Raw genomic sequence first — 20,416 nt, 5'->3', positions numbered from 1 at the left:
ATATTATCTTATTTAATTTGTAATTCATTACATTTTTATTCCTGGTTAGATTAGATTATATTACATTTGAGTTAGGAGTAAGTCTTAGAAATTTTTTTGTATTGCGACCAATTGGATTTATTGTACCTCCTTTGCTTCAAAGGAGCTCTAGAAATCCTACAACTTTAATAAACTTAAAGATCTTTCTGGGACACATCCTATATATCCGAATCTCTCGTAATTTGTGATTAATACGACATGGAATTGTTGAAACCAAGGCTCGCGTTAAGACAGTTCCAACGTTCTAATGTACGGAAGATTATTTCGGGTAACAATTTACGAATTGTTTCTGACACATTTACAGAATCGATTTTTGAATCATCGCAACATTTTATCAAAATTGCTTGTCTCTTTGCCAACAAAATGAAAAATTTCGATGAAAACTTTTCTGTTCAACTTTTTAAACCATTCTCTTCAATTTTACACGATGATTTTGCTGGCCAGGACGTCAAAAACTCACTCGAAGCATTCGATATTTGTAACGAAGATGCGTTTCGAAATTTCCACCAAATTTATCTCGTTCTGATAGTTATACCTGTGACAACAAATGAACGCTCCTTTTCAACCTTGTGTCGTTTCCAAACATACCTTAGATCGACAATGTTTGAAAATCGGCTAAACGATTCAATATACATCGCGGTGTAGAGGTCGAAGCGTACAAAACAAGAACATATATATATATGTATACAAGGACATGAAACCCAAATGGAGCAGGAAAAAAGGTTGCGTAGTATGCAACGACCGATGACTAGACCCCGCCCAGATAGGCGCCGTAAATTCAATCACGGGTGCTTGCTTATAGCTCGGCATAGGAGTTTCACGTCCTTGTATATATGTACTTGGCACAGAGTTTCGGAAAAGTTGGTTTTTCTGTATCTCGCAGAATTAACTGATTGAAAAATAGTGATTGAATATCACATTTTGACAGAATTGAATGTTCTTTTACTCGAAAAAAGACTTTCTGGTTTTTATTATGACCTCGGATGATGTTTTAGTAATCTAACCTATAGATGGTTCTAAATTACTTACAATCCATTTACAAATTCCCCCATAATTTGTCGATTTGATGTAAATGCAATTAACGGAATCGTTGCAAATGGTAACTGTAACACCATAACAGCATTTAAAATATCATTCATACTTGTTAATTGTTCTAAATTATTATAAAAAGCCATAAAAAATGTTGGCACAATCGCTATGACTCGAGTAAATAATACTCGCTTCCATCTTGCCCATTGTAAATTAAGGAAGCCCTACGAAAATAAAATCAATGTAAATATTATAGTTTTTAGAATTTCCAATTTAAAAAAAAAATGTTTACCTCCATTGAAAATTGTCCGGCGTAAGTACCTGTCATTGTTGAACTTTGACCAGCTGCTAAAATTCCAACCTAAATTGAAATATTTTGTGAAAATCAATTAATAAAAATTTACATTATGAAAAATTTGAAGATAGATTTCTGAAGAAACTTGATGTGGAATACAATAAGATTGTAAAGGACGTTTGGGACGTAAAATCGGCGTCAAAAGAAATAATAAATAAAACGAACAAAACTAAACTAACTTTTAGCAAATAATTTACCTCAATATCATATGCGCGATAGAGAGAGCCTCTTTTTGCGAATGTTAATAAAAAAATTGTGCAAAATTATTTTGATTGTCAAAAACCCCCAAAATTACGTTTTTCAGTTCTATTTATGCTAGAATTTTCACCAATTGATCCGAAATAAAATCAAATTAACAACCCATACCCACATCGAGGGGGGACGATTTTTAAGATAGCATTAATTGTAATATATGGCCTGGCATTACAATTCATGGAATGTTATTTTCTGTGACGGGGAGTCAAGCGCGGATCCAGCCCTCAAAAAAGGTGATGGGCACGGCACAGAACTCGAAAATAGGTCAAATGCGAATCGGAGTATGAACTCCGATATAGTGCATTCTTACAAAGCAGACGTTTACAAAATATATGACGCCCTGATCAAGATTTTTTACAGTGTATTTGTTAATTAATAAACCTGTAAAATGTTGGTTTGTTCGCTCAGGAATATTACAAAATAAATGTGTGTTTGTTTATACATCACGGTGTCACATTTAGACTCTAAACTACTGAACCAATTTTGATGAAATTTTTACAACTTCAAATTTTTTTTCGCGAAAGCGTTGATAACATCATCGATTTCCAAATGTTTAGGAAAGCAAGCCCGAATAATCTTTCTTGTCCCATTGAGGCACGCGACCAAGATTTTACCTCGTGAAGTGTAGAAAACGATCTCTCTGTGATAGCTATGCTGGTCGGAAGAGTTACGCTATAAATCTGGGTCTCATGCTTCAATGAGATTTGCTACCGGCTCCAGTTTGGCGGAATAATTTTCATGCTACGAAATTTTCATTCGTGTAGTAGCATTTTGATATACTTCCCAAACATCCTTAAGGTGAAATTAAACTTTCTTTTTTTAAGTTTTTAAAGTACATTCAATAATTTAAATTTTTTTTGAATACGTACAGCCCATATATAAAGTGCAGCTCCTCCAAAACTACATCCTAAAAATATACCCGCACTGTATAAATTTGCATCCACAGTTTCAGTATTATTCTGGAAGAAAAAAATAATTTAGAATTAATTATCACTGGAAAGTAAGATTTTAACATTGAACGTGTGGTAGAGTGCAGGAAGCGAATAATTTTTACATGACCACAGGAGAGATGATGGAAGTTGAGAAAACCCCTTCTGCCTCCTAAAGCCAGTTTTTTCATTTAATGTTTTTATTGTTGTATATTGCACTTTTTTGGAAAAATTTCCAAAAAGTTTTCATAGTTTCTTTTTTTGGCAAAAAAAATCATGGCCAAACCTCTTAATTCGAAAATTATGGTTTAACGAACCAAATTTCATTTATTCAAAAAAACAAAGTAGGTCTTATATAATCAGTTTACTTTCTGAATATCCTACTTCTAGGGAATACTTACTGGGAAAATGCTGGAATCAATATCATACGCCTTGCAACTTTCAATAACTTCAATATTAGTTTTACCATACAATCCATGCGCAAATACTGACACTACAAACACGTTTATAATAAAACTGACAAACAACGCAATGGCAGCTTCAACGAAAAAGTACAAATTGGCTTCTTTCACTTTTTCTGGTTTTTGTCGATCAACTTCACGAGACTGTAAACATAAAATAGCTTAGAACGAACCTATAACAATTTTTTGGACATTGCACAGTGATTTCTCGGCCATGAAAAGGTACGACAAAAATATAAAATGCTTTATTTGAGAAAGTTTTTTTGGGAAAAAACAAGAATAGGCACGAGCCCACCTAGTAAATTTTTTTGGCTACGCCAATAATGGATGCTTTTTTTTAATTAAAAGCTGAAAGCTAAACAAAACTTAAATAAAATTTTTTTTAAAGAAATTTTGCTAATAGCACATAGGGGTGCACGCTTAGGAAAGCCATTAGGCTGCACCAATGATGGCTATATTTTTACCTAGGCACAGATTTTCAAAATCCCTAGTGCAAGTTACAAACTTTTAAATTAATTACAGTTGGTATTGCTCATTTCAGAATCACAGAAGCATTTTTTTACCCACTTGAGTAACTCCTCCGAATGGGTAATCGATGCGGAAGACATTCGAATTAATTCATCAATGGCAGGATCGGACTGGCCGTATAAGAGTTTGGGAGCATTCCCGGTGGGCCGTCGGTCAAAAAACAAAAAAATGTTATAATGTTTGACACTCTTAGAAGATCTAAGTAATTTAAGTACTTGAATATTGGAATCCCAATTCAAATTTCAGAGTCAAACTGGGCTGTTGAGAGTCAAGAAAAGGTTCTCAAATACGTCTGCCAAAGATTGAAGTGCGTGGACGTTTAATTACATACATTGACCATCAATGTCCATAACAAAAGAAATTTTCCAGAAGATTTCCGATAAAATTCAACAAAATTTCCGTGATAATTGTGAGAGTAGACGGGAATTTTACAACAGGTAATATACAGAGTGTTCGTAAGAACCGCACGTTTTTTTTGCATCAGGTAGAAAATAAAATCAGCCAATCAAAAGCATTGTAAATAAAAATTAAAACCACTCGATTCTGACTGAAACTGACTAATTAATGATTTTTGTTATTTGGAAAGAAAAAATTATTGTGTATTGAATGATTAATTTTGATAGCAATAAATTAAAAGGTCTCGACTCTGCTCAAACTGAATGCTTAATAAAGTTTTTTTTTTTTTTTTTTTTTTTTTAATAACAATAATAATTATTTCATAATTTATTTTAAATGTATCAAAAATCATTAATTAGTCAATTTCAGTCAGAGTCAAGTGGTTTAAATTTTTTGTTACATTGCATCTGATTGGCTCTCTATTTTAATGAATAACTAACTATCCGTGCATCTGATAAAAAAATGGAAAAGGACTTTCTTAGAATTTTATTTTCTACCTGATGCAACAAAAGCGTTCGGTACTTACGGGACACCCTGTATATCTGCACTTTCCATGCTGTAGCGTGAACAATAATATTTAGCGAAGTACTTTTAATTTAAAATTTCATTAAAAGTTTGGACTTTCTAGATGTAGGAATGCCACAAAAATTTCATGTTCATTTTTGTATTTTTGTACTATGATGGAACCACTGTGCGTTGCAAACAACCTTACCTTGACTAAAGCTGAGTGTAAATATAAGTTATGTGGCATAATTACAGCTCCAATAATTCCTACCGCTTGAAGTAACGCATTCGAATCACAATCTTTACACCATGGTAGGAACATACCTTTTAAAACTTGTAACTGTGGAGGGGCGGATTCAACATATTCGTAACCGAAGGCTAATGCCATAACCATTATTAGAAATCCAAAGAATAATTCTAGTTTTCTTAAACCATACTTATCGAGGAATAGAAAAGTAAATGTATCACAAACTGTGATTAGGACGCCGATCCACAAATCTATCCTAAAAAGGAAACATTAATTTATTTTAAAAAAATATCAAAATCGAGGTTTAATTGGATGTAAGTCAAGATGGAACCCCAAAAACTACACTCAATAAAAAAATACAGTGAAACCTGGTTAACATCAAGGGACATGCAAATTTGTCTCACTTATAGAGGTATTACAGGTATAAATAAATATCTACCTCATTTACAGAGGGTTCCATTAATAGAGGTCATAATACAGGTTATTTTAGTTATGGAGGTGCGATGATTAAAATAAAATAACGTATTATCAATATCATTGCTGCTACAAAAACAATGAATACTGAGCCTTCGCGCGAAATCTTGTGCCTTTTATTTAATCATCGGTCCACTTACCGGAACGTTTTTGTTACGAAGTTGCTTGACCCATGTTAGCAAACACTGTTCAAGTTCAGGGAATTCTGATAAAAGTACACGTTTTAGTTTTCCTTGTCCTTTAGAACATTGTGATTGAATTTAATCTTTATTCTGGATTATCCTACAAAGAGTAGATTTTGGTACATTAAATTCGACACAGGCTTCATCGCGTGTCTTCTCATTTTCATAAATGGATATTAACTTCAGTTTTTCACGTACTGATAGCGATTCGAGCCTTTGTTTCGATATTTTTCAAATAAACATCCGTATGATAGTAAAGCAAAACAAAAACTGAAGATCATTGAGGCTCAAAATTAGTTAAGTGCGGAATTTGCGGGTAGAATAAGAAAAAGAAAGTAAACAAACAAAACGATGTTATCAAAGTTTTCAGTCAATTCAGTTCATTAACCTCAAATTTCACAGAGGTGATATGACGATAAAATCGAAGGAATGAATCCCAGATATAGAGCTTTGCTTCGTCCCACTAACAGAGGTCACTTCTGCCAAAATTCACTGCCAAAATGTTGGGACCTCGAAATGAGTTCCAGTTATGAAGGTTTCTCATTTATCCGGGTCCTACTTAACCAAGTTCCACTATATTCAGAGTGGGTCATTTTAAACTAATAACTCGTTTAGTAGCTAATCAATAAAAAAATAACTTTTGATGGGGGGCCTCATGTTCGGACATTAGATTGAACCTAGTTTTTCGGGTTTCTTTAGTAGCCAATTTAGGTTCTAAACAGAATAGCACTTTAAATTAGAAAGTTGATCCTCATAAAAAAAAACTAACAATTTTTGTTAAAACATTTTTTCGAAAAACATTAGCTTTCAGAGGAAATGCGACTTAAAAATATGCCATTATTGCATCTCATTGAAAGAAAATACACTTCAAGTTTATCAATAATTGTAGATCAAATTTTGGCTGAAGAATTTTTTCGTAGTTACCGAGTTTTCTTTCGATTAATTGCAATATTGACATATTTTGACATGGCATTTAATTTGGAAATTGACGATTTTCGAAAAAATGGTTTAAATGAAAAATAGTTTTTTTATGGGGATCAACTTTCTAGCTGAAAGAGTTATTCTTTTTCTTAGCGTTTAGGATATAAGTTGGCTATTGAAGAAACACGAAGAACTAGATTCAATCTGAGGTCATGATTTCCACCATCAAACTCTACAACATTTGTTTAAGTTATTTTTTTGGTTTGTTAACTACAAAACAAGCTATTAGCCATTATAGATTAAAATGACCCACCCTGTATAATGAAAAATATATATCCGACACGCTATATCAAAAATCACTAAAAAAAATTTGCAAATTTAAACAGTTAATTTTTGGCTTACAAACCTTTTATTGCTAAGTAAATATATGGCAATGGCAGTGCCAATAACTTCTTGCATATCAGATCCAATAATTGCAATTTCAATCATTATCCATAAAATTAATCGCGGAATTAATCGATATTGTCTATAACATAATTCAGCTAAATGATAACCAGATACTACACCTAATCGGGCGGATAACCTTTGCATTAATAAACCCAAAATTGTTGCTGATAATAAAATCCATAATAACTGCAAAATCAAAATCAATTTTATTGTTTGCTCAAAGTTTTAGCTAATATTTAACAGTAACTTACTTTATATTGAGCAACGGTACCACTTTTAAGATCACTTTCAATATTTCCTGGATCTAAGTATGCAATTGACATTAAAAATCCTGGACCAGTAAATGCCCATAATTTTCTAAATGAAAAACCTGTCTGAAAATAGAGAAAATAAAATTCAATTAAAAAAAAAAACTATTAAGTTTTATCAGGAAAATCCAACGTTATTTTAATTTCGCTTGCTAGTTCACAGAGCCTAGGATTAAACCAATTCAGGCCCGTGCGCAGGAATTATCCAAGGGAAGGGTTTAAACTTTTGTTCATTATGTTAGGTCATAAAGTAAATAAATCAACTTTTTCGGGTAAGAGAACACTTAATAAGATCAACATGTGATATTCAGCCACTATTTTTCAATAAGTTAATTTTGCGAGGTACAGAAAAATCTTTTCCAAACCACTGACCGCCAGAACGCGATGTATATTGACAGATTTTTAATGGGAGGGGTTTTGCACCCATAAAACCCTCCTTTGCGCACGGACTTGAACAAATTATAAAGTCCTTTGAAGCAAAAAAAATTTTCGGGAATAAGAAAAAATTCTAAGATAAATAGCTTTTTATGAATTTTTCCAGCTAGTGCAGGTTGGATACGACTTCGTTTATTATTTCCCGAGAAAATTACGAAATTTAATCTAAATTAATTAACCCAAAATGTTATCTGTCGAGTAGAAAGTGAGCATTTTTGAAAAATTGAAAATCGGAAAAAGGGTCGTTAAATCGGTCATTGCCCAGAATTTGGATGATCTACAAAAACGATTCGGAGCTCTTGTCATATAATATGTCACTCTCGATAGTATTTTTTATTCTCTACAACTTTCTCATTTAACTTTTTTTTTTTCTTTTTTTTTTTGTAGATTGCTTTGTTTTTTATATAAATGAGAAAAACAGTTTTTATTGGAAAAATGCAAAAAACACTATCTTTGTTAGATTTTATTTTTTTACCCGAGCAAATTTTTTATTTCTTGATAGCATTGATTATGTTTTGTTTCGGATATTCTTCGGAGTATGTTTTTCGTTTTATTATAACGTGTAATTTTAAAAATAAAAACATATAGAGAGTATTCAATCTCGTAAAGCACGCCATCGATCACAAAGATCACTATGAAGTATTATATTATGAACGAACATGACTAATGTTACGTTCGTTCGTAATGAACGCGCGCTCATTTGTTACCGTGGACTACAATTAGCATTTTGAAATAAATCACAAACTCGAAAAAAGCGAACCAGACCAAAAGCAATTAATTGCAAGTGCAATAAAAGACAGAAATAAACTCTACGCCAATGATGCAAATATGCTAACAAAAATTGTCATACGAGCGCGGCAAGTTACTCGGCTGCAAATATCATTGTTCTCATAGCAAACCTTTTAAAGAGGAAGCTGTTTAGCATGCGCACTTTTTGATAATTTCGATAATAAAGACAATTCAGTGCATCAAAGATACTCCTCTATGTAGAAACACAATAAAATAATCTTAAAACTGACAGGAAATGAAACAGATCAATAAAAAATTGACATTAACTCCGTTCCTTTGTATTATCACACCTTCACGAAAGTACTGACATAACTAAATCTGCACTTTAAACTGTTTAAACCTTTTAACATTTTTGCTAACCGAAATGTTTTTAGTTTGTCACTTGTATGATATTAATATCCCCGGCAGAATATTCTCGGACAAAATTTTTTATTGACAAAAAATACCTACGGTAAAACATTTCCGGAAAAAATATATCTTGATAATTAAAATTCAGCATTCGATATTTGCAATAAAGATGCGTTTCCGAATGTCTACCAAATATTTCGCGTTCTGGCAGTTTTACCTGTGACAACAGCGGCGAATAAACGATACGCTACACTATTAAATGTTCTTTTACTCGAAAAAAGCATTTCTTGTTTTTAATGTAATTCCTGCGCACGGGCTTGCACGAGTTGTTATGCATTAAATGGGGTCGAGTTAGCACGGGTCTGCGGATTTTAAAAGATATTTTCTATTTTGTGCTAACATTTGTGTATATTTGATCTAGAGATATTTTTCCTTGGGAATGTTTCGTCAAGAAGAGATTTTATATGGGGAAACAATGTCGTGGGAATATTTTATCCGGGGAAAACCCTCAATTAGCGTTCTTTATTCTGTAACAGATTGGTTATTATTTAATCTGTTAGTTAACCGATTAGTATACCCAATTAAGTTTAAAACTTCTCAATATAAAACTTACAGTTTCAGTTTCAGGTATTTGAATTTTTTCGTCAGCAAAATATGTTGATTGATTTGTTAAAAGTGAGGACTCATTTTGGTTTAATACTGTTGTACTAGACCCTTTATCAGGTGTAATACGGGAATGTGAGTCTGATGTAGATTCCCGAGTATCTTCAACCTCCTTCACCATTTTGTTTTAAATTAAAAAATCTGCAAGAAAACAAAAATAATCCAATTAAAACACGATCATTTAGTGGCTTAGAGGTAAAATGTCAATCTCATTTTCGGCCGTCTCATATTGAAATAAAGTAAGAATACTTTCAAACAATTTCCTAATGATTGGAACAAGTACAGCTACATATTTGTATTTACAATAGAATGGGATCGAATTTAAAAAAGGAATTCATTGATTCTAAATCATTGAAGTTAAATAAACAAAATCATTACTTCTATGAAAGATATTGATTTTATTGATGAAAAATAAAATTGTACTTAGTTGAAATATATAATCGTTTACATAAAGCGAATCGATGAATTAAAAAAATTTCTTTGCGTTTGTTTTAAATAGAGTATTTGGTTATTATGATCGCATATCTATCATGTCTAGTCCATATGTGATTGAGCCAACTACTTGAAGATTGTTGTTACTAACTTACAGACAGCTTGAAATAAAGTTATATATATATATATATATATGTATATATATATATATATATATATATATATATATATATATATATATATATATATGTATATATATATATATATATATATATATATATATATATATATATATATATATTTTAAAGGTATAAACCTTATATTTTTTTTAACTGCTCGTGTAGTTGTGACAATCACATAAGTATTTTGTTATAATATTAGTATAGTAAGTATTTTTGTATAACATTAACATCTAATTTAGTTAAATTAGATGCTTTTTAGACAAAAATATCTTATAGCGAGAGAATTGAGAAGTGGAGTTGAGTCCACCAAATTTGGAATGGATAAACGAATTTGTTTTTGATACAACAAAACAAATAGTACAATGAATAAATCTTCAATAATTGACCTGGAACTTTTTACATTTCAATCAATTTGTTTTAAAACTTATTTAGAATATTGAAGGATTTTTTAAAAATTTTTACGTATTTGTTTGAAACATTATCAATTAACATTAATGAAAATACGTTTTGATTTAAAGTAAGTTTGATTAAAATCGACTTATGGTATTAACTTGTATAGAGAAACATATAAAATATATAGGGATAGGAATTGGTTAGAATTTACAAGCCGCTAAATTATGTACAAAGGCAAGCATGGTCAGTATATAACCGGGATTTTTAGAAATATAACCGGAATTTAGAAAAAAAAAATAACCGAATTATTGTAACTCTCAAATTTGACATTTTCCTATATGTTTAAAATTTCACATTTATAATAGATGAAGATCAGGATAATAAAAAAAGTTTATCTGAACAATTTACGAATATTTAAAATCTAATTCAATAGATCAATTGTAAAAAATCATCCAAGAAATTAAATATAGAACTCAGAGAGTTGATTTTCAAATCGAAGCGAATTTACGTGGAATTTTGAATCAATAATAATAATCAAACTAAATTAATAATTATTATAATGAACTGCGTATGACGTATCGCAATTCCTTACGGATTCATAATATTGACCTGCCAACTGAGTCGGGAAATTGAATAACCGTCTATGCAGGGCTTCGCCGTATCCAACTCCGGTTGATACAACAGAAAATCATCCATGGACAAAAGAAGTCATTTATCACATTTAGTTTTCCCGGAACCACAGCTTGTCTGGAAGGCCAATCTTTTATAATCCTCAGACTTGGCCCTGCTGTCCCACAGACAAATAAAACAAGAATATTTTGTATAATCCCCTTGTTGTCCAAGAAGAAAAAACTTTCTATTTTATTCTACAGATATTTCTCGAAGTGGACATTGTTAAACAAAAAACTTTTTTTAAAAAACAGAACTGGGTTGATTTGAAGTTTAAATGTAACTGGTACAAAAATATGTCTGTCTGATAGCTGTATCTCAAAAATTTAAGCTGCTAAAGAAAAAAATGAGGGTAGCTTTGAAATCAACGACCCCAAATTAGTAAACAACAGGCATAAAATTCAATGCAACAAAAAAAAGGTTAAGTTTGTTCCCTTGTGTAATAAATATTTTAACTAAACACTATATAACAGGCATGGGGAAACGTGGCTTAGAAAAGGCCCTCATACTTCTGTATCTGAAATACGAGTAAGACAGTGACAACCTAACCAGTAACAACCAAAAATACGAGTAAGACAGACAGACAAAGTTTTTTTCTACCTATCTCATTACTATAAGAGAAACTGAGATAGGTAGAAGAGACGTATACCCGTCTTGCTTCCACCTCCATGAGCAATGCGAATTTGGATAAAGAGACTCACAATAAAGTTTATGGCATACAATAAAGCTATAGCAAAGGTGACTTCGGCTTAAAATAACTCGCCCATGCCTGCTATATAAGTTCAAAAAATCACATATTATTCAAATACACTTGTAGACACTGGAAAGGTTCAATGAAAGTGTTAGTGTCTTCCACATTAGGTAACACATCGAAATTACCATGGCCCAATTTAGGACAGGACCAGCGGGACCATGGCGCCAGGGCCTCCACCAATTGAGGGCCTCACCAATTCAGATTAAAAAGAAAAATTAATGGTCTGTTTTTAATTGATCCCAAATTCGATAGAAACTAAGAAAAGTTTTCTAGTGTAGTTCTTAGCAAAGGTTGTTTAGTGTAGTTGTAGTTGGAACTAAAGACCAAAGTTCTTGTACATCATAATCCTGATGATTTAAACTTGAATTTTTTTTGTCGCTCTATTAGCTCAGTTGGTTAAGGCGTAACCAATTCCGTCCGCGGTATGCTTAGGGTAGCGAGTTTGATTCCCGCCGTCGCCACAGAATTAATTTAATTAGTGGTTGTGATGGGCTGGTGTAGTGCATGGTATATGCATGAAGAAGGTGCACTCAGCCTCTGAAATTGAGGAGCTGATAAATAAAATTATCAGCGGAAAGGTGGTAAGACACATATATAGTATCACAATGGGCTCTATAGCGTAAGTATGTCCTTCCAATTCAAGTCCAAGTGTGGACAGCTAATATAACCTTACCTAACCTAACCTAACCTAACCTAGAGTTGAATTTAGCTAATGAATTGATTCATTTCGCCACTTTTGCAAAACAGTACAAAAAGAAAATGAACGAATCGAATGAAATTTTTCTCTACCGGATAATTTTGCAAAATAATCTGCAATCTATTTTTTTGCAGAAGTGGCAGTTCGTACTTATTTATCGATGATGGAAACTCATTGCCGTGAGGAAAGATCATTTTCAAAACTAAACATTATAAAGAACAGATTATCGAATCTCATGCTTCTCAGTTTGGAATGCGAGATTCTCAGCGATATGAATTTTGATGATATTGACAACATTTTTGCTAATAAGAAATCGTGCAAAAGTTTTTATTTAATTAGAATTAATAAACGATTGTCAGTGTGCAAATATAATACAAGAATAACGTCCACTGTATGCGAACAAATTTTAGGGTCTTCCACCAAACATTGGGTCCAGGGCCTCCTCACTCTAAACATGACCCTGGAAATGGCACGGATTTAAAAAAAAATTGATAGTTTATAATTAGAAAAACAAGAATAAGACTTTAAACAAAAAGAAAGAAACGAACAAAATACACATAATCCGGGACTCGAACAGGGTCCTCTTGATTGTATCATGTATGAGGGACTTTGATTTACATAAAGTACACAAAAATTTGAAATAAAAGTAAAAATTTAGTTTCATAATAAAAATAGATAGTTTAATAAATGCTACGAAAATTCACGAAATAGGCCAAACGTGTTTAAATCATATTTCAGAAATTTTCAATTCACTAACAAATTATTTTATAAATTTATCACTCACCACGATTTAACAGAATTTTTTAATTGTTGCACTCGAAAAAAGTTAAACCAAAATTTTCCGCTTTGAATTAAAACTAAAATTTTGAAAACTTGTAAGGTATTTTATTTATTCTTAAAAATTTTATTTTGTCTGATAAGAATATTCATTTAATTTGTCACATAACTGTCGATAATCGATAAGGTGTTATTATTGAATGCAACTACATATGAAAAATATATTTATAAAAAAATATTATATATAAATAAATATAAATTATTTTTTCTAAAATATTTTAATTTTAATTGAAAAGTTATTGGCTTAATCAATATCTGGAAAAACTCACGTATGTTGATAATAATAATAATTCATTAATAGTAGATTAAAAAGATTTTTATTTCAATATTTGTTTTACTATTACGAATTTAAATCACGTTTATGACGACAGCACAGGGTGTCACAAAATGAACTTGTAGTTATTGAAATGAATACCACGATACTCGTAATAAAATTGTTTATTAAGAAATTCTATTTAAACAAACAATTGACTGAGTTAATTGTTGAAATACCATGCAAAGACAGTGTTGATTACTCTATCACAAAACACATACATACATGTCACACATACATAACTGATATCTCCATGTAATACATACTATATAATTTACGCCTAATTTGCGCCCTCACGGGTTAACAGTGATGTTTACGAAAAAATGTTTCAAACAAAAGTTGTTTAGTTTTTGATAAGGAAGATTTTTTACATTTAAACTTTTGTTCTATCTCTAAAAGATTACAAGATGGGTACTACGGACCCATAGGTCAAGAGCCAATTGACCTATGTTGCTCATTTACGAACTCGACGTCACTTTTTACGTCCTGAATACGCTGTTTCAGCTTCATATCTTTTTTCGTTTTTTAGTTATCGTATTGGCAGACAGACGAACAGTCAACCGAAAATGGACTAATTAGGTGATTTTATAAACACCTATACTAAAATTTTGTTCATAGCATCAATATTTTTAAGCGTTACAAACTTGGGACTAAACTTAGTATACCTTGTGTATTACATATATGCATGGTATAAAAATATAATTAAAAAACAAGTGAAAACTAACAATTGACTGAATTAATTGTTGAAATACCATGCAGAGACAGTGTTGATGATGCAATGTTTTGTTTTTTGACGTCACGTAAGTAAAAGAAGATATCCACTCTTAGACAACCACACATTCATAACTGGTATTCCCATATAATACATACTTTACAATTCACGCCTAATTTGCGCCGTGGTGGGTAAACAGTAATGTTTACAAAAAATGTTTCAAATAAATGTTGTTTATTTTTTTATACGGAATATTTTTTACGTTTAATCTTTTGTTCTGTCTCTAACCGTTTACAAGATGGGCCCTACGGACTCAAGACTAAATTGACCTATGTTGCTTATTTACGAACTCAACCTTACTTTTTACGTCTCTCTTTTCGTTTTTGAAGAGATATCATTTTGTGTTAAAGACAGACGGGCAGACAACCGAAAACGGACTATTTGGATGATTTTATGAATAATTATATCAAAATTTTGTTCGTAGTATCAATATTTTTAAGCGTTACAAACTTGGGACTAAACTTAATATACTATGATATATTTCATATATACATGATATAGTATACAACAGAAATAAAGCTAGAAAAAGGACAAAGTCATATTGGGTAGAAAGTGTGCTTTTACTATGCGCACGCCCAAACTAATTCTGCCAAAAAATCATGAAATTTGAGAAAACAGTCATAGGAAATTATATTTTGGGGTATTCTAAGCTTTTATCTCATGACTTTTTTCCCTAAAACTCACCGTTTTTGAGATACAAGTGATTGAAAAAAAAGCTAATTTTGATGAAAATTTGATATTGTCGAAATTAACGATTATTGTGTTTCGATCAAATATTTGACTTCAAACTTGTTTTATGTCATATTTTGGATGATTTTAAACAATTTTTGTCTCTTGGCCCTTTTTTCTTCTCCTCACAGTTTTTAAAATATAAGCGTTATAAAAAAAAAAATCGCATTTTTAAGCTAAAATATTGTCATCAAGAAAATTGACGATTACCGTATGATTGTGATCAACTATTTGATTTAAAAACAATTGAAATTTATATTTTCGACTATTCTAAGAACTTTTTGTGACTTCTCATTCTTCATTCACCTTACCTCACCATTTTCGAGATGTAAGCGTTAAAAAAAGCGAATAGTCCAAAATATAAATTTCAATAGTTTTTAAATCAAATATTTGATCACAGTCATAACATAATCGTCGATTTTGTTGATTTTAGCTTAAAAATGGGAATTTTTTTTAGTTTTTAAACACATTTTTCTTCAATTGAACCATATATTTCTTTTTTTTAGGAATCAATAATAACAATAATCAAACAAAATTAATAATAATTAGCATGAAAAGCTAATGACGTATCTCAATTCCTTACGGAATTGACAATATTGACCTGCCAACTGCGTCAGCACCGTCAGCACTCCGCCGCGCAGTTGAGACAACAGAAACTCATAATTTTTTCAAGTACGATCTTAGAGTTCCGTTCTCGAAAAAACTAAAAAATTGGCGATGATCTTCAAAATCGATTCAGTTTGGGAAAGGCATGATGTATAATTTTAACATATAAATAATTATTATGGAAATGAATGGCCAAATAAACCTGGCTCAATTCATATTCAAAAGTGAAATGGTAAACTAATTAGGTAATTCAAAAGAACCAGCTCAACTCCAATATTTCAATTTCAATTAAAATATTTTCAAAAATTTATCCTAAACAAGTTAAAACAAACAATTGACTGAGTTAATTGTTGAAATACCATGCATAGTCAGTGTTGATTTCTTTATCACATTACACCTACAAACATGTGACACATGCATAACTGATAATCAAGTATAGTACATATTATAAAATTTCCACCTAATTGGCGCCCTCACGGGTAAACAGTGATGTTTACGAAAAAATGTTTCAAACAAAAGTTGTTTAATTTTTGATAAGGAACATTTTTTACATTTAAAATTTTGTTCTATCTCTAACGGTTTACAAGTTGGGTCCTACGGACCCAGGATCCAATTGACCTATGATGCTCATTTACGAACTTGACCTCACTTTTTACGTCCTGAGTACGCTGTAAAAAATTTTTAAAGCTCGATTTTTTTTTCGTTTTTGAGTTATCGTGTCCACAGACGGACGGACGGACAACCGGAAATGGACTAATTAGGTGATTTAGTGAACACCTATGACAAATATTTTTTCCTAGCATCATTATTTTTAAGCGTTACAAACTTGGGACTAAACTTAATATACTATGTATATTTCATATATACATGGTATAAAAATGATAGTTCTCTAAGTATCTTTTCATCTCATCTGATGTCCTTGACCATCACTAAGATAAGGATTTAAGAAGGAGTGTTATAAGTTTAAAGTATTTATCTTCTTAAAGTGCTTCTGTGTGTTTCTCAGTGGCATCGTAGCCCCTAAGCGGTCGAACCGCTTTGATTGAGAACTTTTTATAGCTAAGTTTTCAAAAATCGATTTACAAGGATCGCATTTGTCGGAGGTTTTTTAAATTTAGTAAATTTCACTTGTTACCATGATTCTCTTATGACTTAACGTGGAACATTCTGTACACAAATAATATCAATTAAAAATAATAATCCACCGCATTTACATGAATGAATGTTTGATTGAGAGAAAATGCGCACGTAACTAATTCATATTTTCGATGGAAATAATTTTCTAGTTAATTGTTCTACAAAAAATGGCCACATAACGTGTCAAACAGTTTGTTGGAAACTTTCAAGAAGAAAAATATAAAATTTTTATAATTGTAAATTGTATACTTAACAAAGTGGTAATTCGAAAAGAATTCAAAGACGAAGCTGTTAATCGAAATAAGATCTTGCTATATTTAAAAAAAATACGTGTCAGAATGCTTTGTTTTGTAATTTTTCTATAACTTAGATTGCAGTTGAACATCGGAAATGTAAGTTTTTAAAATTATTATTTGCTTATAGTATTTGTGGTGAAAATGCGCGTTTAACTTGATATTTCCCAATTGTGAATCTAAGTATACAGGGTGTTTAAAAAAAAATCGAAACCCATCTTGAATTTTAGAAAATACTAGCTGAAAAAAATGGCCAAGACAGAAGTGGTAGAGTTCATTTGGTTTTCGAAAATTTTCGGAAGTATTTTATAGAATTTTTTTGGATTTTCGAGAATAGTTCACAAGATCACTAGTTGAAGCTACCTGCAAATTTTCTCTATCTTTTATAGTTATGGAGAAAATGAGCACCAAAGTTTTATCTTAATTTGCGTCCTCACGAATAGACAGTGACATTTACGAAAAAATGTTTCAAACAAAAGTTGTTTATTTTTATAAGGAACATTTTTATATCATGCATATATGTAATATGCAAGGTATACTAAGTTTAGTCCCAAGTTTGTAACGCTTAAAAATATTGATGCCACGCACAAAATTTTGGTATAGGTGTTCATAGAATCACCTAATTAGTCTTTTTCCGGTTGTCCGTCCGTCCGTCTGTGGACACGATAACTCAAAAATGAAAAAAGATATCGAGCTGAAATTTTTACAGCGTACTCAGGACGTAAAAAGTGAGGTCGTGTTCGTAAATGAGCATCATAGGTCAATTGGGTCTTGGGTCCGTAGGATCCATCTTGTAAACCGTTACAGATAGAACAAAAGTTTAAATGTAAAAAATTTTCCTTATCAAAAAATAAACAACTTTTGCTTGAAACATTTTTTCGTAAACATCACTGTTTGCCCGTGAGGGCGCCAATTAGGCGGAAATTTTATAGTATGTACCATACTTGAATATCAGTTATGTATGTGTCATATGTATGTATGTGTTATGTGATAAAGAAATCAACACTGACTATGCATGGTATTTCAACAATTAATTCAGTCAATTGTTTGTTTTCACTTGTTTACATTTTAACTTTTGTTCTACCTCTAACGATTTACAAGATGGATATTTTTTCATATGATTGATTGAGCAAAAAAATGTCATTTTATAATTTTTATATCTCAATCAAATTTGAAGCTAGAAAATTAAAAAAAAAAAGAAAAAAACGAAAATGTGCAGAAATACTTCAGCTTAAACTTTTTTCTTATTTAATTTAGTTTTGTTTTTTTAATTTGTCAAAAATTGATTTAAACCCTCAACTACTCCACCCCCAAATGGGAGTTGGATGCATTATCAGAAATGAAAAAATATTTTTTTTTAAGTGTCCCCACTACCGTGCTTATACATCCTTAATTAATAGGGCATAACGGGTTTTTTTTGTTTTCAATAATTTATTAAGGTTTTAACTTTAATTTAAATAAGTTTTTTTTATTTCCACCGATTAGTTTTGGAGAAATCTATGAAAACATATCATCCATCTACCGTTTTCCCATAAGGCCACTATGTCACATATTATAAATATATCTACTTTTGAAGTCATTTATTTATTTAAATAATCGGGTAACCCTCCAAAAATTTTCAGAATTGATTTAAACTTAATCCAACTTCACAATAAAAAAAAATTAAGCTTTTTATCAAAAATTACCCTGGCGTTCGTACATCCTTCAATGAACGCATACATTTTATACCTTCTATAGATTAAAAAGATGTCAGACATTTCGTTGCACTGTTGGTAACAACTGATTGAAACCTCGGACACTCAATCGAGTCCGAGGTTCGATTTTCATACTTGGTTCATTTTCGACTCAGATATCGAGGAAAATACTCATTTTATGGGTGAAATGATAGGAAAAAATCTTAAAGCAAATGTAATTAGCTTTAATATAAGCAAAGAACGATGTCTTTAGGCCATTCGCTCACTCACAAAGCTTAAAAATCCAAAAAGATAAAACTGCATTTTTCGCCAATTGGCTCTGTTTAGTTCTCATAATAGTTTGAAGGTAGTTTGAAAGGGTAAATCATGTACATCCACAATAGTCCGGAAACGAATCGCAAAATAACTTGTCTTATCGGTATAGAGGTGTTGTGGGACACTCGGTAGGAACTATGTCTCTTTCGTTTTATATTATGTTTTATTTAATTATGTATCAAGTTTTCGTTGATCAAGTTCTGAAAATAGACATTTTCTTATTAATAACAGAATAATCAGAAGTTACCAAAGATCAGAATCAATTACCTAATTATTATTACATGGGTATCGTTCTTTTGTTACATTGTTACACTTTACTTTGTTATCATAGAGATAATATATATTTGTTACACAAAAAGTTGATACGTTTTTTTGAATTAGCTTCTCCGCCTGCAAACAAATCAGAAACGGGCAATAAGAAACATTCAAAAAATAGGTTGCCAACCAAAATCGGTTGGAAAATTTAGGCAACCACCTTCCATAGTATGAATAAATTTAGCGATTCTATTATTTGCGATATGATCGTTTTTTACATATAAAAATTTTTAGGAAGTAGTAGATATTAAAAATGATTATTTTAGTGCCTAAATAAAATGTCAACATATGATTGCGAAAAAAATGTATCTATTTAATATGTCTGAGTTAACGATGGAGTTAGATACTCTTTTATGTTAATCGTTACTTGCTTATCGTGCACTGGCTCCAACTATACAGCTTCTTTATATACAAAAAGGTAAAACAAAGCCTCTTCAACTATTGAAAAATTTTTGACAAAAATTTCGATGACAAAAAACTTGTACATGACGAATCAGCCATAGAAACGATTCAAGAATACACTCGTAAAATATATACGGAGTAAATAATAGTAAAAGCGTCGACCTGGCTCGAGTAACATTGATCCAAAATAGTTTTATTTCTAACTCAGTCAACGAAGATTTTTAAAGTAACAAACTTTGACTCAGGTTCAATTCTACCATGCTTTAAATCACCGAACCAGAAAGTCTTGCGCACAATATATGCTACCACTTTATGGAAAATTTCAACGGAACGAATGTGAATTAATTTAAATTATGAAAAATACGACTTCATCCAGCCGTTTCATCCATAAGTTTGCATGTTACAGATTTAAAGGGCCTCATTTTTCTTTGAAATTAAAAACATACTATTAATTTCATTAGTAATACAGTCAGTCTAGATCTAGATGCATTATTATAAAATTTTATGAATGGGTATAATAAAATCATTATTATGACATTATTTTTATGCATCCATGTACACTATTG

At 31.1% G+C, this 20,416-nt stretch overlaps 1 protein-coding gene across 7 annotated transcripts in view; it reads right to left on the bottom strand.

Annotated features, from left to right (window-relative positions):
- LOC123302119 (protein Malvolio) overlaps positions 1-20,416 on the bottom strand; it is a 42,997-nt gene that overhangs the window by 7,563 nt on the left and 15,018 nt on the right. For 5 of the 7 annotated variants that reach the window (XM_044884901.1, XR_006535492.1, XR_006535493.1 and 2 more), the window contains exons 2-9: positions 9,261-9,451; positions 7,019-7,141; positions 6,727-6,953; positions 4,705-4,999; positions 3,009-3,212; positions 2,548-2,637; positions 1,361-1,429; positions 1,069-1,292 (exon numbers count right to left, since the gene is read on the bottom strand). In XM_044884901.1, the coding sequence (XP_044740836.1) occupies positions 1,069-1,292; positions 1,361-1,429; positions 2,548-2,637; positions 3,009-3,212; positions 4,705-4,999; positions 6,727-6,953; positions 7,019-7,141; positions 9,261-9,431 (1,403 nt within the window). In that variant the 5' untranslated portion in view covers positions 9,432-9,451. Of the gene's footprint in view, positions 1-1,068; positions 1,293-1,360; positions 1,430-2,547; positions 2,638-3,008; positions 3,213-4,704; positions 5,000-6,726; positions 6,954-7,018; positions 7,142-9,260; positions 9,452-13,221; positions 13,241-15,141; positions 15,148-16,869; positions 16,884-20,416 lie in introns of those variants that run through there. The other 2 variants (XM_044884902.1, XM_044884903.1) reach the window with 2 other exon arrangements.

Source organism: Chrysoperla carnea, chromosome X (genome assembly GCF_905475395.1).
Source record: "Chrysoperla carnea chromosome X, inChrCarn1.1, whole genome shotgun sequence".
In the NCBI taxonomy this organism is placed as follows: Eukaryota; Metazoa; Arthropoda; class Insecta; order Neuroptera; family Chrysopidae; genus Chrysoperla; species Chrysoperla carnea.
This window is presented reverse-complemented; position numbering and strand designations above follow the sequence as displayed.